Source organism: Tympanuchus pallidicinctus, unplaced genomic scaffold (genome assembly GCF_026119805.1).
Source record: "Tympanuchus pallidicinctus isolate F22 unplaced genomic scaffold, pur_lepc_1.0 scaffold15, whole genome shotgun sequence".
NCBI lineage: Eukaryota > Metazoa > Chordata > Aves > Galliformes > Phasianidae > Tympanuchus > Tympanuchus pallidicinctus.
The window spans coordinates 34834240-34860419 of NW_026294669.1; the positions used below are offsets into that span (position 1 = coordinate 34834240).

The 26180-nt window shown below is 47.8% G+C and overlaps 1 protein-coding gene across 9 annotated transcripts in view; it reads right to left on the bottom strand.

The window, feature by feature from the left end:
* The window catches only part of AGAP1 (ArfGAP with GTPase domain, ankyrin repeat and PH domain 1), a 288123-nt gene that overhangs the window by 215075 nt on the left and 46868 nt on the right, over positions 1 to 26180 (bottom strand). Inside the window, exon 1 of one of the 9 annotated variants that reach the window (XM_052675871.1) lies at positions 21064 to 22141. The exons of the other annotated variants lie outside the window; for them this stretch is intronic. Within the exon in view, the coding sequence (XP_052531831.1) occupies positions 21064 to 22102 (1039 nt within the window). The 5' untranslated portion in view covers positions 22103 to 22141. Of the gene's footprint in view, positions 1 to 21063; positions 22142 to 26180 lie in introns of those variants that run through there. 9 annotated transcript variants of the gene reach the window in all.

The window sequence follows — 26180 nt, forward strand, 5'->3', positions numbered from 1 at the left end:
TAACGACAGCTGGAGCTGATTAGATTTATACCACCCTCACCATCCTTGTCAATCCCATTACAAAAATCAACAATGACACATACGAAATAAACAACAACAAAAGCCAACCAGATCTTCTGATTAATACTTTGGGAAAACCAAATGCCATCATGATCCCCTGCAGCCTGCCTCCCCAGAACCAGCACAGGAGTCTCTGCCCCATTCACTGCTCTGCTAACCTTGGTTTGTCCTTTATTATCACTGAAACATCTCACCCTTGACTGGTAATTTAAACCAAAGCCTGAGAAGCTCACAGATTTCTTTTCATCTCATCGAGATGAAAACCTAGTGACAAACTCATCCAAAAGGAGAGCTGAGCAGAGAGCTGGCAGAAGTCTTTACACTATGACATAAAAAGACTCAAATCTGCAACGATTCTTGGAAAGCTTCTTAATAAGAGTTTCCCTCAGGCTATCCCAAAGCTCCTTTGCTCTCCTTTTAAATTAGGAAAATCTATCAAAAAAAAAAAAAAAAAAGAGGGATTTCTGTGGAAACCCTCAGCAAAAGATCCTTTTCTATTCGAGAAGAACAGGAGCTGCCAAAAAAACAGAGTGAAGCACCGACTGCGTGATGGCCTGATCCTACCCCCTAACAGCTTCTGCATCACAGGCAATATTTTAAGAGTTAATTTCTACGCTGAAGTGTAAGAATTAGAGAACAAACAGGTAGAAAGAATACGCATGCAAGTTCCTGCTTGCCCGCAGAGATGGAGACGAATCCACACACCTCTTTTCTGGAGTCTTATCAAAGGAGAACTTTTAGAACGTATTTCCCCAAGCTTGCGTGCAAATTCTCTCAACAGAGAAGAAAACACAACTTCTGGGATGAGGGTTCTGATATTAATGCAACACGAATTGTTGAGAACGGGGCAATCTCTCAGCACGCTCTGTCCAGCTCAGCCCCCAGCACTTTAGGTCAAAGTACCTTCAGCTCCAGCACAGTACCACCCTCCTTTTGGTACTGACCCTCTCTGCTTACGCGCTCAGTTCTATAACAGAACTACAAACAGCAACATGAAGCAGTAAGAAATGTTTGAAGACCAGCATGCTGAAGCTGCTTTTGCTCCTCCCTCTCAGCCTGACAATGCGACAGCCGCAGCACTGCATCGCTTGCCTTTGTATCCTGACTAGAAATTACCACTGCACCCACACAACTGGTGAATTACTCTCCCCGCAGCGTAAAGCCCCAGGCTCCTCTTCCTTCCCAAGCTATCATTTATTCCTTTCTGTGTGTTTTAACAGCGCAGGCCCAAGGCAGCAGCCCGGCTCTCACCCTCCTGCCCACACCTCGCTGATCAGCTTATGAGCATCTTGCAGAAGAAGTCGTGACAACTGCAACAAACCAATCCACTTACAGCCCGAAAATGAGAGGTTTTCAACAACTGTCAATTTAAAAGCCTTCGCCTGTTCCATCTGCCGGAACGAACACAAACACAAATGCTTTACAGCGGTCAGGCTTACCACTGCTTACTAATTATCAGATGGGCACCTCGGCCCCCAGTGATCTGAAAAAACATGCCCTGTAACTAAGAACTATATTAAATGGATATTTAGGTCAAAGCCCAAATCCATCTTCCCCCAGCAGCCGACAGCTGCAGCACACTGCCTGCGTGCTGCCATGGAAACAAAAGGAGCTCTGGCAATGGAAAGAGCTGTGCAACCCTAGCGGACAGCAAGTCAGCCTTGTCTAAAATACACCTTTGGGCTCAGCAATTGAGCAGCTCTCCTCTGCCTGCTTTGTCCTTAGGTGGAACAGCTCTGACCGAGGCCTTTCTCCTAGCAGTCTGAGAGCCAGGATATTTCTCATCGCGAAGAGCTTGCAGCCTCACTAAATGACATACACAGTGTGGAAACACGAGGACCACAAAGTGCTTCCAGAGCTCTGCAGCTCCTTTAAGGAAACAGAAAATCCCACCGCTAAAATCAGGGTTTTCTCCGGAGGTAACTGCCATCAGATAACAGCAGCACACTTCAGAGAGCAAAGAGCAAGGACTGTCAGGATTAGACAGAAATTCCAAAGAAATGCAAATTCCTTTACGCTCAGCACCGTTCCTCTGAGGAAATGTGGCACAAAACTAGCAGTCCCTTTCAGAGACGGGCAATGACAACCACAAGAAGAAACTGAAAGGAACATAAAAGCAGACAGAAACGGAAAATTAAAGTAACGTCACAGTAAGGCCAGTCCCAAGCACGTTAACAGCAGGAAAGGCAATGATTGCTTCAAAACAAAAGATATTATAGCAGCACTCCTTCTCTTTTTATTTATTTTCAAAGTCCTTAGCCTCTCTTTTTTACCTGACCCCTCTGGCAGGCATTTAGAGCAGAGCCTCTGCAACCACCACGCACATGCTGCACAGACCAAGTGATGCTGCTGTGTAAATGATCAGAAGTGGGGTGAAGTAAGAACATTTCTGCAATTAAGTGGTTGGAACAACCTCCTCAACATGCGTGGCTAAAAACTACATCGCTTCAAATGCTTATTACCTGTGACAGGACAGAAAGCAGCACTCCCCCCTCCACGTAGGGCTCTGGGTTGTGGGGGTGCCTCAAGGTAGGTCTGAGTCCTGCCACGAAACTGTATCGCTATTTTCAGGCAATACAGAGCGTTGCTTTAAGCACCAAAACCCCAGAGAATGCAGCCGAACAATTAACCAGAGCACAGCTCGACTCCAGGAAAACAAACAAAGCCAAAGCAGATGAAACGCCTGGGAAATGCCTTGTTTTGCTCATCAGAAAGCAGGTCAGTGTCAGAGGTGAGCTCTGTTTTACACCGTATCTTTGGGGAAAGCCAGCGCCAGCACAGGAAAGATTACATCAATTGTAACGAATGAAAACACGGTGATGAGATTTTAAGCTGTAAAAAGCCATGCGTGAGACATCACGGGAGTCGTAAGCATTTTATAAACCCATGTTGGAGGAGCAAAGATGCCCACAGCACCCAAATGGGTGGTTGTTAACTCTAGGTTATGTTTTGTGACTAAAGACATAAACAAGGAATTAACCTTCGTGTCTGAATATAAACGAGAGACTTCCTTACAGCGGGTGACAAAGCTGAAGAGGGACAGATTACACAGTAAACAAAAGAAGAATCAATGTCAAAATATAAATTAAAAAAAGATGAAGTGGGAGAAACATGAAGCGGGTTTTAAATGAACATAGAAAAGGCTTTTATTTGGCAAGCCAGAAAGAAAGCCAACACGGAGATGCCAAGTACAACTGAGAAACTGCTTGGCACAGTTTTACGTTTTCCAAATAGGTAAGAATAAAAGACAAAGCAAAAAAGAAAAAAAATGAACCACAGAAAACCAATGACTACTTGGTAGAGAAGAAAATAGGTTTTTATATGTAAAACAACAACAGTTTTCAATAAGATATTATTATTTAAATTACAGCCAACACTATAATGTAACTCACAGATGATCTGCATTCCTGTTCTGACCCAAGTTGGCAGCTGGGAATTACAAGGTGTTACCACACCTCCTCCCCATGCGCTCCTCCAACTTGCATCAACACGCAGCTCAACTAAAAGTACCCTCTTCAAATAAAAGCAACCCTACACATATTTTATCCATCAGCTAATAGCCAAGCCCTTAAGTATTGAAACTCACACAGTCCTACAGGGGCTCACAGCTCAGTTACCTCTTGGATAGCAGAACAAAAGAGAACAGCATTTGGCTGGTTTTGAACCTGCCTCCTGTTTCCCAGTTGTCATCAAGAAGGGCTCACCAAGAGCAAGTCCATCTCTGCCCTCCTACTCTCCCAGGATGCTGTAACCTCTTTGTCTTGCCCTTCCTACACAGCACAGTTCCTCCACTCAGCTCGCTTGGCCCTTGCATGGATTGAACTTCCTGCTGTTCTCATGCACTTCCTTCTCCTATATTCATTTCCAGGTGCAAGGACCACCGCCACCCCCCAAAGCCCCAGCCACTGCTCTCTTTCAGTGGCAGCATGACAAGGTGCTCTGTTTTCTGCCCCTAACACTACTTGCTTTCAGCTCTGCAGAGGCTCCATTCATGTTTCCCACAAAGCTCTCACAGATGCAAAAACGCAGAGCCTTTGATGAATTATTTAGGACTGCTCTATTCCCATGCAGCTCTGCCACATTTAAGTTTAATCTGCCAGTTTATCCACCATTAACCATCCCAAAGTCTTTCCACAGCTCATTTTTTGACCTTGGAAAAAAAAAAAAAAGAAACAAAACAGGAAACCATCTCCCTGGTTCACCCCCTATACCTCACCCAGGAGGTTTGCCAGTATCTTAACCCAAAACTGTTGTAGAACATGGGTTTGCTGATGATTTTTTCTAAGGGAACTACTTATTTCCAGATTTCCCACTTTTTCCATAACTATACACACAAGAGAAACCTCCCTTTTATCTGATGGCAGCTTAACTCACGCCTCTAGTGAGAGCAGCTCCTCCAGTCTTCAAATGAACCGTACTTAACAAATTTCCCATGTCCTCCTCTCAAGAACCCCAGCAAATTTGTGAGCTGTGATTTCCCCTATAGAAGCCAAGCTCGCCCTTCCCCACTACATCATTTATCCATAGCACTCACGCTTCTGAACAGCCTCTGCCAACCTGATGGCCACATGCTCAGCGTGATTAAAGCACAGCGAGGCAATTCCTACCACAGGCACACCCATGCAGCCACAATCATGTCAGTGTGGTTACAGGGGTGTGATCCAGCCTCTCAGCCCACAAACCAAGACTCTGCTACACGCCTGCTTATCAAAATGCTCCTTCCTTTCAAGTCACCTACGAGGAAGCGGAACAAACTGTACAACCAGCACTGCTGCAATTTAGGATGCTTCATTCTTCTACCAAGTATCAGTGCTGTCCTGTACCAGCTGGTGAAATCACAGCACTCGGATGCAAAAACTCACAGTATCAGGTTCAATTACTTCCAAATCTCTCTCACCCCAACCTCTCTGCTCACCACTTCAAGTCTGAGCTCCAGAATCACAGAAGCATTCAGATTCACTTTCTCACTTCTTTCAATTGTGGCTACAGATAGCATGTTCGTACAGAAGTACATCTAGAAAAACATTCCCCTTCTCCACAAGGGAAATTATGACTTGTTTATGCAACACATTTCTGAAAACATTTTTTAGAACTCGAGTCATGTCTCAGAGATTGCTATGCTGGTTGTCAAAACAGAGTATTTTTTTCCCTGACTCTACCATATGTAATGCTAAGTCCACTTTCCCTAACTTGATATCACCCATGCAAGATTTGGAGATGATTAGTGGAAAATACACAAATGAGACACTGTTCTCCAGAGAGCAGCATAGCAGGAACAATCTTAAGTTCTTCTATTTATTAGCCTGATGCACATCTAACTTGTTTAAACAAGGCTTTTGTCAAATGTCAAAAAAAATGTTAATGCAATCCAAGGCATGCTCTCAAGGGGAATTTATGCTGAGCTGGAACCAACTTGCAAGCCTTAGCTTCAGCCACAAGGAAACACTGAAGGGGGGCCCCTCTTCCCAACTGCAAATAGATCTGCTAAGATAGAAAGGTTTACTTACCAAGAGCTGTTACAGGGAGCTTAAAGCAGGAAATCGGGGTTAGGACACGTATTTGAAACACACCAGTGTGAGGTCAAAGACACCCTAATGCTCATGGGACACCTCAGTGCTCCCCTCTGATCTCCATCACTGCATAGTGATTGTGAAGCTGCACTCAGCTTCAGCAGCTTGGGGAAGCAGTGCAAATGCTCACCTCAGGTGCTCTTTCAGATGCCTTATTAGGTTTTGCTTTCTTCCCCCCCAGAATAAGGATCACGTCCACTCATGTCTATCTCACTACTGTTCTGCCTAAGAGAAGACCAGAAATACTGAACCACCACAAAATCAAAGTATCATTAAAAAAACCTGTGCATCTCTTAGTGCCTCATACAGCTGAGCAGGAGAAATGGTCCTGAAGACAGAAAGCAGATGAGAGGAAAAAGGACTCGGGGCTACCATTATCTTTTGCCTTAGAAGTACATACAGCAAATGTTAAAAAAGTTAAAGCTAAAACAGCCCATTAGAAAAGTGGCTTCCTCAACCAGCTTCCTCTTTAAATGCACCTGCTGTCACAGGACACTCAGAAAACAGCCTTATATAAATAGGAAATATTTATTTTGGAAACAAAGCATCTGTCAGATGAGGGTTCGACTCAGTGACTATTTGTGGAACAAAGCCTTTCATCTTCCACTCACGGATCAAAAATCAGGTTTGTAGGAAACCCAAAGAAAGCAAACCAATTGCCCAAACCCCTGGATCTGCAACCAGCAGCTGCAACTCCACCTCCTCCCCACCGCCCTGTCTCACCCTTGAGTTGCTCACAAGTCTGGAACAGGAGCAGGAAAATCTGTGCAAAACGCTGCTGTGAGCATCACGCTTGCTCACGTTAAGTTCAGCTCCTCACAAGCCTCAGCAGCTGCTGCACACGGAAGGCCTGCCATGTCACATCAGATCTGTGAAGGGAAGGGAGAGCAGCATCCCCTCGCTGCTTATCAGCTCTGCGCACACCCTGCTCACAACCCCCCTTCGCCCTGCGTGAAGAATCAGTGCAACGGCTTGGATCACCCGGATCTACGTCAGCGCAGACCCACAGAGGTCTCTGATGCTGCTATGGCTTTTCATTGGAATCAAAAAAATCCAGGCTATGCACAAACATCAGCTTACTAGTACTTCTCCACTCCATGTTTATGAAGCTGAATTTTAGCCTGTAAGTGGCAATACTTCCTTTCTTAGAACAACATTCAAGCAGGAATTAAACTGTTCCTTGGTCTTCAGAGAAATCTCCCCCTCTGGCTACGTTCTCATTTGTGTTTCCTGGGCGATGCCAAAAAAACTCCAGCTTGCTTCCTGAGCCTAGCAAGTCCCATCACCTCAGGCATGCACTTTGACTCACGTTACTATAGTAGGAACGCTGCCTTTACAGAAGCCTCGGCAGAGTTTGCAGCAGGAAACATCTCAGCTACACCTCAGGGACCTGTAGCTTACTTACAAACCTGCTCTCATGCTTTTAGCATCCAATATTTCGCAGCATTTGAGCGAGACCTAAACCAGGTCTAGGAAAGGCAACTGGAGGACACGATGAACCGGCCTGCCAGGCTCCCAGTATTTTGACAGCCCTGCTCCCAAGGATGGCAGTGATGAGACAGGGTTTGACACACTTATCTGACTACGTGTGCTGATTTTTTGCAGTTAAAACAATTTTAGCTCAACTTTCCACAGTGCTACGAAGGGGAAATGTGTACTAAGAAAGGGAAACTAGAAACTGCCTTTATGACAGCAAATGCAGAGTCGACCGAAGCGGTTATCACATCAAGTCAGCTACTGTTGCAGATCAAAACTGTTGGCTCCTCCCTGTAAAAAAGGATTCCTTTTTTCCCAGGCAAGGACAGACAACAGGACAACCACAGTGCACGCTGCAGCTGCTGCCAACAGCTGTACCAGATCTTCTTTGGGGTTTTTTTTTTTTAAACTTTAGTTTTGAACTGCAGTGCATAAGAGTTCACATCCCAAACCAAACACAAAGCAAGCCCCCAAAATAAACTTCACTGCCTTACTAATTAAAGGGATCCATTCTTTCAGGAAGGCTGACATAAACCACTGCTGTGGGGTTACAGGAGTATTTTTAGCACTCCGTTCCTCCAACATTTCACAGGAGCAGGAGGAGCAAGCCAGAGCCTGACCATCCATGCAACCTCATGAAACACTCCAGGAAGTGGGCCATCATGTAAGTTCACCTGCAATGCCATGGGGCAGCTGTGTAACGCACTAAACCTTGACAACACAGGATTTCTTCTTCTCCTGTACCAGGGTTTTCATCCCTCATTCTGCTGCCAGTAAATGCTCACAGCTGTATTCAACTGCATCGCCCTTTGCTGTGAGCAGGTCTCAGGGCTGCCTTGCTGTGCTGGGTCAGGAGCCGACACCCTACGTGACAAGAAGCTTAACAGGCACAAGCGTATCAGCCACCAGCTAAGAAGGGTTCCTGCTTCATAATTTTCAGCTGGAGATTTAATACTCTGATAATGAATGTGAACTGCGGGGTCTGCCACACGGCAGCAGCGAGATGCATCTGAAATGCAAATTACATGAAATCTAGCTTTCTGCCACTACGAGACTCACAGAAAGCATTGCTTACTGCACACACTGTACCACAAGGGTAATATCACATCATTTACAAGAAAACAAAGCCTGGTCTTGACAGTGAAAGGCTTGGGCAGGAACGAGGAGGGAAAGATTTTGGAACCGAAGGAAGAAAAGGTATTTCCGAGTTAAAGGTCTTCACCTAGCTCTAGGAAATTGTGTTCACTATGGTGTGGAGTAAGGAGGTTCCATCTCACAAGCAAGAGCTACCTGCTAAGCATTAGCTGGAAGCCAGCTCAGTAAGAAAGGCTCGAAGTTGCTGACACCACCAGGAGCTGGAGCTAGGCATGGCAAGGATGCTAGGCCATCACACAGCATTCTGCACAGGGCTAAGTACACAGCTCCAGGCTGACCTGCCAGACACTACTTCATGGGTACAAAGAACACAAACTCACATTTGCAGAAAGAAAACCTGACCAGAAAGACTGAAAAAAGCATACAATAAAACCAAATAGGAAATAAAGTTTACATACACAATGTAATTACCTCCAAGACACTTCAAGCAACAGAAAAGGCAAGCTGACTGCACCAGGCTACTCCTGACCAGTACAGCAACAAAGGGAACCAACCCTAAATTGCATAAGATACTATTTTTCCCCTACATTCATGCAGAAGTTGAACCAACAAAAAGCAATTTCAGCTGGAGGAAGCAATCTTAGGTACACAAAAGCCAAGCTTTCAAAGGCCTGATAACAACCCAAGTACAAATACCTTATTAAGGGCATAACTGAAGCCACAGCCGTTCCGTAGGAGTTTGTGCTTTTAATAGGTAACTCTGAAACATCTATTTGTCAAATCTGTTCTGAAGATTTTCAGTCCACTGTTGCATGTAAGTGTACTCAACTACAAATTCCTCAGTGCAGCCTGGGGGAGATGAAGAAAAAACCCACAAAGCCAATCAAATTTCCAATCTAGCACCCAAATCACACTGGAAGATGAGCCTTAAAACTGCCCCAGCTAGAGCCCTGAAGTGGCAATCTCATGTAGTCAAACTGCAGCCTTACAGGTTGGGCTTTTACTTTTCACCTCAAAACTCTGCCTCAGTAATTCCTGTAAGGCTGTTCAAACTCCATTCCAGATGTCTTTCACCTCCAGAGCTCATTAACTAGATGTGCTTGTTGACCATACACGAAGGAGAATAAATGGGCAGAACTCCAGTTATAATCCTAACAGCAAAGCATTCTCACTAGTGAAATTTCTCACTCTTCACAATTGCAATGTTCTTCCGTGCTGACGGATAAATAAATAAAACACGCCAGAACTAGCAAAGGAAACCCAAGTCATTTTGTAACAAGTGGGGGAATCACAAAATTTGAAGGGCAAGTCGCTGGAAGGCAGCAGCACTGCAGTCAGCTGGCTCCAATTAGCACTGCACCTTTATCACCTGCAGAAGTATTTCCTTATGGGCTGAGAACCACCCAGTACCCATGCCTATGCTGACTCACCCCAGTATTAAATCGGGCTGGAAAGGGTGGTGCTCTTCCATATATGCAGACAGCATTCAGCACTGACTTGGCAATACATACAGTTACACGCCAGAATATCTGTTATACAACCAAATCACAAGGAACAGTTCTAGGAGCTTGTACTTACAACCCCTTTTTTTTTTTTCCCCCCAGTTAGTATAATGTACTATGAAAACAGCAAAATATAAGGACTTTCAGATAATCTGTGTTGCATGCTTCCAGTCCACGTGGCTCAACGTGCTGAGCTTATCCACCAAGTGCCCTCCTATCCACTTGGTGCTGGGAACTCGTCGCAGAACACTGCTCAGCTCAGGCCAGATCACCAGGGCTATGGACAATGCTGCCTCCTCTAGGACCAGTTGAAGCTGATAGATATAAAGCTGAATACATTGATATTGACTGAATAAGTCGATAGATATAAACTTGAGTCACAAAAAAAGGTGAAAAGGCACGTAGCAATTTTATGCTGGGTCACTTTGCTAGGCTGCATTACAAAACTGACTGGTGAACAGCAGCCTACTGTTTACACAAAATAACTGGATATCAGACGATTACAACTTGAAGCATTACCTTCCATGCAGGTCAGCTTGCTCTCCTCTGTCAACTTTCACATCACTCCACACAGACAGCCTGCAGCAGATGCCTTCAGGCCTTGTGAATTCTGCCTCCCTGCCAGCCAGATGCTTTGTTGTGCTACTTCTCATTAGATAATTAATTAGATCTTCATCATTACAGATGACGTATGTTCAACCTTCCCTGTTCTACCCCGTACACATATCAATAATGGTTTGTATTGCCAGTTTCTAAATAGCTACAGCATATATACAACCAAAGACACGGGGAAAAAAAAAAATAATGGTGCAGGCAGCCTCCTACATCAGCCATTTAAAATATACAGAGAAATACAAATTAAATGATCCCCTTATTCCTGAAGCTTCTACCTGACCAAGAGCCTGAAGACCTCTACAGCTGTACTGCAGTTCAGAGTGTATCTGCATGAACTGCCTCAGCTCCAGTCTGCATCTCTGAGATGTGCCTCACAACTGCTCCCAGCACGTCTGACTGGAAAAAACAAGACATCAAGAGTGAAAAATGCACAGTGCCAAAAGACTGCTTGTTTCAGCACCTCTGCATCTGCAGCTGATTTTATTGGACCCACTATCATATTTTCCTAGCGTTACCCTGTTGGGTGCATGTTCCACTAAGCAATTATGACGGTGGTAAAACTGACTTAAGTGATTTCATGCTCTGGAGTACAACAGAAGGGTTTTTAGAACTCAAAGCTTTCTTAGCTCCAAAGCATAGCAAAAAAAAGAGCACGGGAGCAAAGGGACAAGGCACTGCCTGACTCCACGATCCCATCGGGCAGCTCGCTAGCCTGGACACACACACATTATTTAAGAAGCACAGGGGCTTGCTTGAAATTAACACGCTGCAGCTAGAGTTTAATTTTACACGTGTTTATACAGCACATAAAGTAGCATATAATACATAAAGAAATGACAGATGACAGTGTTTAGCCATGAAAAAAGGTAGAAGGGAATTTAAAAGTACTCCTCAGGCAGGTTGGAAAAGATACAAGCTGACAGATAAGCTAAATTCCAGCAGAGTGTTGGGATTACCAGAGGGGTCCTTTGTAGAAGCTGTATACAAAGAATGAGCCCACTGATTTGTGCCACAAACCCTTGCTTCACACGTTCTGGGTTTCAGTGGGAATGAACACATCCCACCCAGGGAGGAGCTCCCACACAGCAGCCCCCAGAACCAGGCACAGGGAATGATTTTAGGAACACAGTTATGCACTAGAAGCAGAGCACGTAGGGACAGGGCACTGGCTTTGAAGGGAAGTAGAAAACAAGCTTTGGTTCCATCTCGTGCTCATGAAACAGGATTAGGTAAGGTTCCTGTAAGTCAGCAGTATGCAGCAAGCAGCTCCACCACCCAGCAGTGAGCAACACTGAGCCCTCAGCTTGGAACTGCTTCCATCGGCAGCAGCTCCACGTGAAGTAGGTGTTCTGCCCTGCTCACAATTCATCCACGCTATACATGGGCAACATTAAATTCACTGTAGATGGTGTTTCAGCCTGGGGCCCTAAAAATATAAACCAGCATGCCTGCTTGAAACACTACGCTTCTTTATTCGGGGATGGAAAAGGATTTCTTATCAGTCAATTCCTTGCATACTTTGCAAGGGTAGAGGTTAAGGCAAGCTGAGATACGTGTGTTCTGTAAGGATAAAGAAAAGGAGCCCAGTCCCAACACCTTCCTGCAGATAGAAGGCACAGCAGTTACTGCAGAAAACCCTGAGGCATGTTGCCTACACTTCTGACAACATTTCTAGAAGCGACTGGAAAAACAGCTTCCTCCGTTGCTCATTCCTTTTCTAACTGAGCTGCATAAGGGTATTCCTAGGTCAAGGCTCACACTGTGTCCACAGGCACATTAAAGACCAGCAGGGATTTCATAATCAAGTTTGAATGGTATCAGATGCTCACATTAAATACTAACACAGGTCTGAAAGCACAGTCCATGAGCACAACTGAACCTCAGTTTTAATGGGAAAAAAAACATACAGGCACGGCAGGGAGACAACGTGGCCTCACACAAGCAATTATTTAAAACTGTAATTAGCAAAGCAACTAAATCCCTCTTCATTCTGGATACCTGAATGCAGGTTTCTGCTTCCCTACCAGCCTAACCCCAGAGAAGACCTCCTTCCCTGGAGCATTCTGGAGGTCTCAGGACACGAGCAACAATCACAAGGCTTGCAGATGTTCTGACACTTGTGCACAGTGGAGGCAGATGTCGGAAGGCAGTTACACCACCAGGCTGGGCAGCATCACCCACTTCCTGCCACCGACATGGATTCACAGGCAAGAGGAATTTATGGAACTGGCTGGTAGCAAGGGAGTAGAAAATGAAGAGCTCACAGAAGTAACCAACAGGCTTTAAAATCTCCAGTCAGAAACCATCAGCTCACTCCTTGCAGACCTTGTGATTTGATTCTGATGTTGACATGTACAAAAGTGTCCCTCCAAGTCAGCGCTTCACAGAACGAGGCTGAGGCTGGCAGGACCTCCAGGTCCCTCCGGGCCACCTCTGCTCCTGCAGGGATTCCCATAGCAGGTGCCCTGCACCACGTCCAGGTGGCCCTGGGAATCTCCACGGAGGAGACCACACAGATACCCATTTTTCTTAACATGTTCTTCCCTGCAGCCTACCCTGCCTCTCCTGACCCCTGCCCATGGCCCACTGACACGGGAATCCCTGCAGAACAGCATGGAACACATACCTGGCTGCCCGCAGGATTTGCTCCATCGCTGCTCCGTTCATCTTTATTTAGAAATCACTTAAGAGGGAAAAGAAATTCAGCACGGCGTGAAGTTTAACCTACTTATCAGCCTTGTTTACTGGCAGAATTACAAGCCTTAAGATGACTGCAACGCCCTGTAATAAGCCTCTACTTATCATAAAGTCTCCTCCATGCTTCAGGTTAAAAATAGGCAAATATGAAGGGCTGGAGGCTAGCAGGTAATGCACTTACACACACACCAGGAGGACCTCCGCCAAGCTGAGAGGCACAGCACCCATTTCCTGCAGGGATCTCAGGCACACTTCTAAGACTGAACATAATGCAAACCAAAGCAACTTTGCTTTTGTTCTTCCCACCCATTATGTTCACACCACGAGATGAGAAGGGAAAAGGAAAGGGAAGATTCCCACATCTCAGCCTTTGCAGAGACAACAGTCGTTGCAGTAACACTGCGGAATGGCACAAGGAAGGCTTACCTACGGAACAAAACACTGATGCTCAGCCAGTGCAGCACAGCTTACCGTGTGTTCTGAAGCAAAAAAAGAAATGGGGAACACAGAACATTAACAAGATGCACAGACCTGCCCATATGAGAAAGAAGGGCGATGGGAACACATTTCAGCAAACAGAACCATACAAGCAGATTTTGAAACACAGTCACATCACGTACCAGAATGTCTCAGGAAAAGGGTTTGGAGAGGTTCAGAAGCAGCTAACAGATGCTGAATTCATGCCCAACTTAACATCCCTAACACCTTGATTTCCCTAAGAAAAAAAATCTCCTTGAAAGTGACAGGTGGACATTCACTGCGATTAAAACACAGCACCCACTACACAAAAAAGCCTATCAAATACAGCTAATGGATTACTTGACAACAGATGTCATGTATGTTTTAAAATAAATGTCATTACTCAGTTTACCCTAAAATTAATCAAAAAGCTTAAAGCAGAGTATCTTTTTCAAAGGGGCAAAAGCATTCCCATGCAGGTTTTTCCTGCTCCTTGCAGGGGAGTTGGACTAGATGACCTTTAAGTGTCCCTTCCAACTCAAACGATTCTATCATCTTTACTGCCCTGCATCTGGGGCCATAGAAGTTTGAAGGCACTTCCAGAAACAGGAAGGACAGACTGCTGTCCCTTCACACCATGACAATTCAGGGCACAGATAGATTTGTCTCTCACCTAAGCACTGCCACAACATAACGAGGCTTCGTCCCTTTTAGCTATTTAGGGGAAAAAAAACACCTTCAACTTCAAGCAATACAGAATGCACATGGATGTCAGCATGCAAAACTATGGATTGGCTAGTAAAAGTTCATTTATTTTCTACTTAAGCAGGACTTGAGCATTTGAACCTGCTGTCTTCCGTGAGTGCAAAGTAAGATTTTTCAGTGCAGGACTTTGAGATTGAGGCAGAAAAGCTGTTGCCTTGCCAACATAAATATTTCTGTATCGCTCCACAGAAGAGCTTCTGAATGAGGATGTTGCATAAGGAACAGTTAGGTCAACACTGCAGTTTCCCAGGCAGCTTAACCTGACACAAATGCAGTCCCAGTCCTGGAAAGGCAGATGTTTCAGACAGTTGGTAATTCTGGTGCTCATCCCAAAGAAGGCTTCAGTTCTCATCCCAAAGAAGGCTTCAGCCATCTCCATTCTGAAAGTGCTCTGCAGCAGCAGCACTAGGGGAGCTGAGGGTCCCTGATTCTTACAGCATTCAGTAGAAGTGCCACTTTAGACAGTAAGGAGCAACACAACATCATACCATGCCAAACATCACGCTCCTCAGACCCAAATGTGTGCACCCACAGCAAGATGCAGGGAAGCTGTGCAAGAGCTCCGTGCCCCCTGACAGAGGCATCACGCACCCCTCCAATACAGCTGCACTAAGTGGTTTAGCACCTGTGTTTCAAAATAGTTCTCCCTTGTGCCTTAAACATAAGCACTGCCATTAAGACACTGTTCACATGGGAATAGGCAGGGGAAAAAAATATCACGTGATGGTATTGCAATCTTCTGCTTAAAATGCACATGCATGCACGTATATACACAAGAAGCCCAGCACAAGTAAAACAGTATTTCTGGAATCCATATTCTCTAGCCAACCAGCCAGACAAGCCTACTACCAAACACATGCAAACAAAGAGAGAGCCATTATAAATAACTTGGAAATGCCAGGAGCTGGCAGCAGTCAGCACAATATTTTAGTTCCCCTTCAAATCTGATTGCAAAAACTGGCATTTAAAGCTTCCAGCAAGGGAAGATCTGCTATGGGGTTTTCTCTCAAAAATGAAAGCTTCGCTTACAGACATTCAAATTTCATTGCAAAGAACAAGAACCCCCTGCTAGCACTAGGAAAGGAGGAATTGCAAAGTCTGTCCAACAATTGTGATGATTACTTGTTAGGAAGCACATACAAAGCTGAAATTTAGTTCAAGTCCAGAAGTGAGAGCACATTTACCAGTTTACCCAAAAATAAAGTCTTGCTTGGTGCAGCTACAACTGAGGGAGCTAAACGTTGCCTTCAGATGTTATTTAACTTAGTAGCTCCTTCTGTCCGTATTTTCCTATTGGAAAATAAAGTTACAGGTAAAAGGTCTTGGTTAATCAACAAGTAATGGCTCCTGTATTCATTAGATACAACTCTAAACTCCGCAGGTGGAGCAGTTACAACCAGGAAGCACAGAAATAACGTACCTAACTCGTAAACGTCAGTTTCCACAGCTGACATTATAGCCAGATCACATGGGAAAGACTTCATAAAGACTTTTCTACAGTCTTAATATTGAGATTTACCCTGCTTTATAACTTCAGATGAGTGACCTTTACATCTTTATCTGTGCAAGATGGAAGTCAAAACAGAAACAAACACTATCCATGAAGATCCTTCCAGTGCTTGAAGGGAGCCTATAAACAGGAGGGGAGCGGCTGTTTAAGAGGGTGGATAGAGATAGGACCAGGGGGAATGGTTTTACACTGAGACAGGGAGGTTTAGGTTGGATAAGAGGAGGAAGTTTTTCACCCAGAGGGTGGTGAGGCACTGGAACAGGTTGCCCAAGGAGGCTGTGGATGCCCCATCCCTGCAGGCATTCAAGGCCAGGCTGGATGTGGCTCTGGGCAGCCTGGGCTGCTGGTTGGTGACCTGCACACAGCAGGGGGTTGGAAATGGATGAGCACTGTGCTCCTTTGCAACCCAGGCTGGGGAGAAACAGCAAGCCAGGCTAGGCTACAAACTAAGGCTCACTTACAGCACAGTAAAGACCTGAAGTTTTAATTGAGAAGAAAGCCAGCGTGAAAACCTCTCAGAGCGATGAGTCTGTGCAGGCTGCAGGTGGAACAGAGGCTGGCAAGGCTGGGAGCAGCCGCGTGCCCCAGAAAGCAGAACCTCTCCATCAAGGAGAACCTAAACAGAGAACAAGGGCCACAGCTTAAGTCTTATTGGTGTACTCAGAGATAAATAAAACTGCGCAGAGCTGCAATGCACTGCACGCTTGTTATTTTAACGGCACTCGCTGCCCGTGTTGTTGTAAGGAAACATTTGGTACTGTTTTGTCAATAAAGCAGAAGTATTATGTCAAACACTGTCATTACGTATGTCAGAAACATCAAAATCATTCAATGCTCCATTCTAAAAACTCCATCAAGATAATAGCTTATGTTGCATGCTTTTCATGAACAGAACAGATTATCATTTCTCAAGTTCAATACACTGACATTTCTCTCTCCTCAGACGCTGGAAACCCATTCTGCTTTTTTGGCAGAAGCCGCCTTTCGCTGTGTTTACTGCAGTTGCCTAGGGGAAATCCTAACACCAATTATCAAAAGCAACACTATTACATTAACAGCCTGCATTAATGGCTCTTTTTTTTTTTAACCCTACGTGGCTCAAAGTGAACACAAACACACATGCACCCTAGAAGCAGATCTGCACTCTCCCTTTTCCAAAAGCCGTGCCAAAGAAAACACTATTATGTTATTTCAGCACCCTCTCACAGATCAGTTTGTAACCTGGAGGTTGTAAATTCAGTAATCAGCATTAAATTAATTGATACAGCAACATCAAGAGTGGCTGCGGTCTGCAGAGCAGACCCAAACCGTTCATTCAAATGCCCCCAGCTCATTCCTCTGTGCTGACCTACGAAGTCAAGATCTGAATGCAACTCTACTGACGAGCCTGCACTCTGCAACAGACAACACCGTGCTATGGAACCAAATGCAGCCACTGAGAGCTGTCTACTGAACTCCTGAAAAGAACAATGGTTTGACAGCTGATACAAGCAATTCCATTTTTCTCATGCAAAAGAACTGTTAAATCCACTACATCATTGCCAGTGGTTGAAATAGAGAAATCTGGAGCTCCCCTCAGTAAGCAGCACTTATGAGTAATTTCAACCTTTCCCTGGGTCTCAAAAGAGCCCATGTGCTACTTTGCTTCAGGAAAATGAAACATTCCTTCCTTAGCTTGACGCTCATTGGCATTAGTTAACAATTTCAGGTTAAATTTACCTTTCCAGTCACGCTGAGCATCCTCAAATTCAGGACAAATAACAGCAATGAACACTACAAGAATATCACGTTTTAATTGCCCTTTTCCTTGCACAAATTGTGCTTTAGTCACCTACACGTGAGCTCCATTACACCAATACAACTTACCAACACTGGTAACCAAGCAGCAGGCAGAGATAAATACATATGGGAACCTAATTTACACAGCCCAGTTACGGGAGTGGAGATGAATGTCTCTCCAACAGTTTTACAGAAGTATTCATTGATATAACACAAGAAAGCCATCCATTACTGCCACTGGGAACCCAACCAACAACTTGTTACAGGCTAACATAGAAATTCCATATTTCTTTTTAATTTTAACACAATGACTGCTAGCATCTGGCACACCCCTTAATATTGTGCAAACATCAATCCATCTCATTCTTTAATTCAGCCAGTGACCTTAATACCAGTTCAGATCTTAATCATCTGGTTGTGTCAGTGCAGCTGGCAACCGTTCTGCTCGACACGGGACCTGCCCAATAAATTATAATGAAAACCCCTTTAGCCAGCGCTTGACAAAGCTTAACCAAAATGCAATTTCCTTCACCTTCTAGATCTTATTTTCATAACAACACCTACACAGCACTCATTCACAGTAACTGAAAAAGTAAGATGAGCACCAGAAGACTTCCAGACCACTTAATGAAAGGCTTTCCCAGTGTTAAAAGGGAAGCACATCACCAAAAACCTTCAGCTACGACACGGGAAGCTGGAAGGAACCCATTCCAACACGTTTCCACCACACAGTTCAAATTCCACACGCGCTGAAGCTCAGCCTGCTCATCCATGAGTTCACAGGGCTGGCACACAAAGCACCAGCAGCACGCACATGTAAAACCACAGCAGGGCAGCAAGGAGACGTTGCAGAGCTCACAAGAATTCTCAAATGAAGCTCTGCATCGAGACTGGAGGCCTCCAGCTGGTCACTCCTCAGTTTCCTTCTCCTTCCCACAGCCATCAACTGCAGAGAACACAAGGTAAGTGCTTAATCCCAACACATGGTAGGTCTGTGCCACGCTCCTGCTCCCACCAGAAGATGCTTCCCCACACTTGAGCTTTTCTTCCCAAAAGTAACTCCTGGAAAGAAATCTGATCAATGCTTTTAAAGACAGTTTAATGGCCGTATCAAGAATAATTCGCCTCAAATCTACCTCCACCCATTTCATAGCAACAAGAAAAAATGCTCAGATTTAAATATTCCTCGCTCTCGCTTCACAAATCTGGAGCTTCAGCTTGTTCTGAACAGCATTACATGACCAAGGTAATTAGGAACAGATTTGCAACATGCATCACGCAGGCAGCACTGGGATATCTGAGCGATTATTTCAAGTTGAAAATGTCAAAGGCGTGCTTTTCAATTTGTACGTTCTCTATGGGCCTTGGGTAGGTGGTAGAGAGCAAGTACAAAGTCATATAACTCACACAGCACCACACAACGTCACGTGGGAAGCAAGTCTCAAGTAATAAACTCTTTACAACTGGTGACACAGGACAACAAAACATTTAATTAAGGATTCCTCCATCATTACTTTAAAATCCAGGCACAGCCCTGCCAGGAACACACCAATTTTGCTTCAGCTAAAAGAAGCCATACTGTTGACACAACAAGACTTTACTGAACAGCAGCTCATTCCAAATTTAAAACACTAAAATACATCTGGCACGCAAATCATAGCATGTCATGAGACTTTTTCTTCTTAAGAAATACCAGGGGAAATTAAGGACAAAATAACTTAAGCTTTCTGGAAAGTCACCAATAAGTAACAGCTGAAACTTTGCACAGAGGGCTCTGCATGATTTTGCCTTCTGCAACAGGATGACGTTTTTCTAATAGCAGAAGCCTTAGCTGCACTTGTCTGGAAAAAAAGCAGCAGAAGATGCTGGGCAGATAGGAGCCCTGTTTGCCCCCTGCAGCACATGGGGCTGCATCGCTGCTCCTGGGACACACGTATGCCTTCTGGAAAACACAACTGAAAGCTCACTTCCAGCAGACAGACATGACACTGGCACATCCACAGAAACCCTTCCGGAAAGTCTTGGCGCTGAAAATCACTGGTTACTGGTTAACTCAAGTCTTAAACTTACCCCAGACTGACAGGACTGCGTTCTGTGGATATATAGCTGTGCTCTCCCCTTTAACAGTTTAAGTGCAACGGCACGGGACAGGCAAGCACAGCCATATGAAGCAACTCTCTCTTGTGGTTACCTCAAACTTGAACCAAGGTCAGACCACAATTTCCGCCAAGACTACTATGAACCCACATAAATGCCTCTACATCAATAAAACCTTACACTCCTCAGTTACTGGCTCTAAATACACACTCTGCTCCCCACACTTCATCCCTGGACACGCTCCGAGCAGCACCAGTGGGCTGAGTGGGCTGGCAGAGCTGGGAAGCAGCTCTTGCTCCAGTCTCACCCCATGTGCTCAGGGTGCAGTGAAGCCCTGGTGCTGCTGCCCAAAGAAGTCATGGGTGCTGCACGGAGACCTTCAAGGCCAGGCTGAATGGAACCCTAGGCAGCCCGAACTGGTGGGGTGCACCCAGCCCACGACACAGGGGTTGGCACTGGATGGGTTTTAAGCTTCCTTCCATCAAGCCATTCTTTGAAGTTCCCTAGGTGAAGCTCTCTGCTGTACCTGTGCTCCAAGGGATGCTCCACCTGCTGAACTGATAGTTTTATGCTTAGAGAAGCAGCAACCTGCAGATCACTGACCGCTTTGATCAGCTCTTAGCACTCAAGGTATAAGTACCATAGTTAAATGCTTCATCCCAGAGACCTTATAAAGATTTTAAAGTGCAAGTAGCATCACAGGCTCCACAACCAGCATTTCTGGTCTGACACGTCCCAGCCACCACCACCAGGGTACCTTCAGTGCCTCGCAGAGTGCAGTCACCCTGACCTCCATCCTACAGCAAACAGGATGGAAAATTTTCCAAGTTCTTCCTGCATCCTAGGGACACACAAACCCCAGCCTGACTCCACCTGCCATTAGCAGCAACTGGCTGGTTAAGTACTTAGTGGAAAGAAGAAGATAATTGAAAGAGCGTGGCTTCTGAGCTCGTGCTCTTAAAAACACCAAGCTCAACCTTTGGAACAGAAGTACAGGACTTACAACACATTTACATCAACGTTCACCTACTCCCTCACATCAGCAGACATTTCCAGCCACCATCACTCATCTTTAGGATTCCAGAGGTCCATACAGAAGGAGGGAGGCCCAGCGCAGCGTGGCACTGGGTCACCCAGTGACCTACATACTGCCAGCCAGCAGCTCAGCTTCCACAGCATAATTGAGCAGGCTGTGCTTCTCTCACCCTGCCATCCCCAAGCACGGGGAATCCACCAAGTGCTTTTTCATTTCCAAGACACACCTAACGTGTTCACCTCAGAACCACGCTGTGCATCTAAGGAGAAAACACAACCAAGCATTTAAAAATGAGCAGTACGGCATAAAGCACCACCCGCTCGCAGCCCGGTGCTCCCAGAGCTGCGTTTCCCTGTCCTCACGCACAAAGGCCCCTTAACACCCAGCCTCAGGAGCAGGCACCTTTGCGGGGGGACCCATCGATGCTCTCCGAGCTGGACTCGATGTCGGCGGCGGCTCTGCGGAGGCTGCTGAAATACGCCCTGGACCTGGAGAAGCTGCCGCGCGGGGAGCGGCCGTGGGGGCCGCCGAAGAGCGTGGAGGCGCCGTCCTTGCGGGCGAAGATACCGCTGAAGAAGCGCAGCAAGCGGTGCTCGTGTGCCACGGGCCCACCGGGCGCGCCCTCCCGCCCCAGGCGTTCTGACAGCCGCTGCAGGTCGCTGTTATCCAGCGTGCGGTTCTTGCTCTTGCTCCGCTCCCAGCGCTCCAGCTCGGAAAGCGGTTCGGCCTTGCTCAGCACCTCACCCACGTCCAGCGTGTTACGCTTCTCGGCGGCGGGCGGCTCCGCGGGCGGAGAGCCGGGCGCCGCGGCCTCCTCGCTCCGCGCGGCCGGCGCCGGGAGGCAGCCGGAGCTGCTGTGCCTCCGCACCCGGCCCGGCGCCCGCGCCCGCAGCAGCTCCGAGCCGCTCCACTGCCTGAAGCTGAAGCTGCGCCGCAGCACGCCCGGCTGCCTCCGCGGGCTGCGCCCCGGACCCGCGGCCTCCGGCCCGGCGGCCTCGGCGGGAGCGGCGCCGGCCTCCTCCCGGTCGCCGGGGTGCCGCGGCCAGCCGAAGGGCGGCTCGGCGAGGGGCCGCGCGCTCCTCCGCGGCACCTTGAGGCGGCCCAGCTCCAGCTGCCCGGTGCTGAGGGTCCTGAAGTTGCGGAAGCCGCGGGGGCTGGGCACGCGGTCCTTCTCCTCGCCGCCCTCCTCCTCCCGCTCCTCGCCCTCCTCCTCTTCCACCAGCAGCAGCCCGGCGCGGGGAAGGCTGCGGGAGCCCGGCTGCCCGCCTCCCCGCCGTCCGCGCCGCGCCGGCTCCGCGCCGCCGTCGGGCCCCAGCAGCTCCTTCTTCACCATGGTCACGGAGATGCGGTAGACGGTCTTCCTCTGCGGGGTGCCCCGCTGCATCCTCTCGGGAGAGGCGGCGGCGGCGGCGGGCGGCTCGCTGCTGTCCAGCAGATACATGGCTGCTTTCAGCCGCGCGGCTCCAGCCCCATGCCGACCGAAGCGCGGATCGGAACTCTGCGGGGCGAGCCCCGCGTCACGCCCCCGCCGCAGCGAGGCTCCCGGCGCTCAGCCGCGGCGTTCCCGCATCGCCGGCTCGGCGCGGGGGGCGGCGCGGCTCACGGCCGTTCACCGCCCGCACGCACCGCCCTGCAGATCGCGACGCGCGCCGCCAGCAGCCAGGTCCGGTTTTCAAAGGATAAGAGCGGCGGCAGCCTTCGGTTTCATTGTTTACGGCGGACCGCGCGTTTGCGTATTTTGCGCCCCTGGGCTGCCTCGTCTTTTCTCGCGGCCGAGTAAATCCGCTTAGCGCCGGCTGCGCGGGCAGGGCGCTGCCAGGGGACGCGGCCGCTCCGCACCGCTGCCGTTCCCGCTCCGGCGGCGGCACCGGGCGGCGGCAGCCCGGCCCCAGCCCAGGAAGCCGCGGCCCCGGCAGCCTCCGGCCGGGCGGCACCAAGAGCCGGGGTGGAGCCACGCTGCCGGGAGCGGAGCGGCCGTTCCGAGCGCCAGGCAGCGGGCCCGGCCCTAAGCTGCAATTCTGCTGTACTAGAGCCGCACAGGGGAAGGCAAATGCTGCCCGGAGCCTCCCGCCGGGCCGCACGGCTGCTGAACTGATGCACGTCCTGACATCTCAGGTGCGGGGCGAACTGAGAGCAACACTGCCTTTTTGACACCGATGAGTCAGAATTAACCCAGCTCTAAAAACAAAGATGAAGGAAAGGGAGAAGGTAACTGATCAGAACTGAAGCCCAATGCTGTCAAGGCAATGATAGGCAGGAAGAGCTTCAGAATAAGGAGAAGAAAAAAAAGCTTTGCCTCAAGCAAAGCAGCCAAGCAGCGTGACCGCAAGACACACACGGCACAAGGGGAGGCGATGTCAAGGTCACTGCCAGCCGGGTGGCTGCGTTCTCACCCCAGACCCCGCACCGGGCGGAGATGCCGCGCTCAGGGTACCACAGGCTGGGACGCACGCGGAGCCGCCGCCCGCTCCACGCCACGTTTTGCAGCAGCCAGGCGCAGGCTCCCCGCTCCCAGCCGAGCCAACCATTTTTCAGCCGCCCTGCACGGCAGAGCCGTGAGGAGCCGCTCCGAGGCACAGACGCAGAGGCACGTTCCTCCAGCTCCGCTCGCAGCCTCGTCCACCCGCTCGTGGCCGCGGTGTAAGGAAAGGATGGACGTGCCGTGGGATGGGAGGCGGGCAGGCTTCTGTTAAGCAAAGCACCTCCTCGGTTCTCCCAAACCCTCTTTTTCCTACCGAGGCTACGCTTTGGTCGCCGTGCTGTTGCCAGCACGGACCTCATGCTGCACCCATCGCAGCGACCCGCCCCCCAGCCACGCCGTGCCCCGAGAGGCTCTGCAACTTTAGCGCAGAGGCAGCCGTGTGCAACCACTGTCCCCATGCAGGAGGATGCCCTGGAATTCAATTCCACGTGGCTGCCAGCCGGGCCACTGACCGCTCACCTACAGCAGAACGCAAAGGGGAGGAAAAGCATCATTAAGGCAGGTCTACTGCCAGCGAGTAACGTTACCGGGAGCCCAGACAAAATGTGGCTTCTGCAGCAGCAGCACCTGATGCTTAGTTTCAGTCCCAAAAACAATGTGATGGGTTTCCCTGTTTCGCTGCAAGCTCAACTCCTGTGAACTCCTGTGTATTTTGCTTATGTGCCCACACTTCACTTTCTTTTTTTGATAACTTCCAGCCATTCAAATCATCATCGTGCTCTTTTCCAACAAACCAATGTCATGGGTTTCAAAGCAAGTTCACCTCTAGATGCACAGTATGATTCCAAGTATGCGTTCCTTTAACAAATTCTTCATGGAAGATGAAATTAGGTCACCTGAACAATTCTCACCCCTATTTTAACGTGATTTCACTTCTCTCTTCTAGAAATATTGCGTTCCATCCGCTGTTTGTCATTACAGATCAGTGCTCAACGAGGAAATGAGAGGAGGCATCTGGATGAGAACAGCATTCTGCTGGAGGGTACTGGCAACACAGAGACCAAACTCCAGGTCTCTCTCAAGCCATGGGGTTATTACATTAAACCACTGATCTGTGTTCTTCTGTCACTATGCACTTGTCCATTAAGATCTGCCCCAATTCACCACAGGCAATTTTTTTGCTAAGACAAAGAACAGAGACATCCCACAAGAGGAGCTACCAGCGAGATGTCAGTACTTCTGTCAATAACAGCCTTACTGTCAGCACAATGGGATCACATTCCTGCCCTGAAAACATTGGGTGCCAAGCAGGAAATGGAAACAAGCTGATGGGATGTGCACCGAAAATGCAACACAACTCTTTGTTACCAGGAGAGAAGGAAAATTGCTCCCAGTTCTCCCTGCAATGCTAATGCTGAGTTACCTGCAGCTCCACCAGCTCTTCTGCAAAAGCAGCAAATTACTGGCCCTCTGCAGCCTTGCTATCTGCTCTGAGATGATCCCAGCATTTGGCTTCCACTTCACATTGTTTTTTATTTGTTTTTTAATCTAGGCTGTCAACCTGTATCGTCTGCCCTTAAGAAATACGAGTTCTATGATTTGCTTCCACACATGCTGGCAACATAACCTACACAATTCTGCTCACCATTCTTTCCAGCTTTAAGACAAGACACAAGTCAGCACTGACACTTCTCAGATACCAACACAGCAAGGCATCCTCTGTTAGTGATGCTCAGAAAGCACAGAAGGCAGCATGAATCACAGAATGGCCTGGGTTGCAAAGGAGCACAGTGCTCACCTAGTTTCAACCCCCTGCTGGGTGCAGGTCGCCAAATAGCAGACCAGGCTGCCCAGAGCCACATCCAGCCCGGCCTTGAATGCCTGCAGGGATGGGGCATCCACAGCCTCCTTGGGCAACCTGTTCCAGTGCCTCACCACCCTCTGGGTGAAAAACTTCCTCCTCATATCCAACCTAAACCTCCCCTGCTTTAGCTTAAAGCCATTCCCCCTAGTCTTATCAGCATCCAAGAGAGGCTGAAGGGACTGCCCTGTTTGTCTGGTGCCCTTCAGCCACAGGTAGGCAAAGATTCCAGAGCTTCCATGAACAAACAAGATAACTCACCTTTTTACACACCCTGTGCTCCCTTATCAGGCTGTTAACAATGAAAGTTCACATACAATGTCACTTCAAAACGGCAGTTTAAGTACACAGTTTGTGAAGGTAAAAGCCACACACAAAAACACACCTCTGTAAGTTCCAAAAACCTTTCTACCTTATTTTGGATATTGCTTTTGTTAAAATTAAGTGCTTTTCAGCCCACTCAGTGCCTTTAACCCTCATCACACCCAGTAAAATATTCCAACAGGCAGCATCAACACACAGTTCCAACTGCTCACACTCAGGACTGACTCCTGCTTGTTACATTTGGTGCAAGAAGCAGGAAAAAAATCTCTCAGGAAATGGGAAAACGTTCCTGCTAGCTATCAAGTGTTACTCATTTTTAGGCAGGCCACTTTTCACCTCCAGTCATTTACATACTTCAAAGAGATTGTACTGCAGTGAGGAAAAAACCTATCAGAACTCAAACTAAAATTTAAGCTAACAAGGGTTGGAAGCATGTGAATTGTTCATTAATGGCACAACCCAATTCAGTACTGAAGACCATAGAATGGCTTGGGTTGGAAGGGACCTCGAGGATCCTGAAGCTCCAATCCCCTGCTGCATGCAGGGCCACCAACCTCCATATTATTTAATACCGGACCAGGCTGCCCAGGGCCCCATCCAACCTGGCCTTGAACACCTCCAGGTTGGGGCATCCACAGCCTCTCTGGGCAAAGGTCAACTTACTCTCTGCATGAAGCCTAGACAGACTTTTTCAAATCCTATAAATCCAGAGGCTTCAGATGGTATGAAAATGCACTAAGATGAGGAATAGGCAACCTCTCAGCTACAGCATCTGTAGCACAGCTATCATTCTCAGTACTGCTGTTCCATACTCCCAGGCCAAAGGGCACTCAGGGAACAGAGGCTTGTGATGCATCTTCTCACAACTTCAAAAGGAAGTGATGTTTCAGATTCAAACTCAAGTCCACTCTG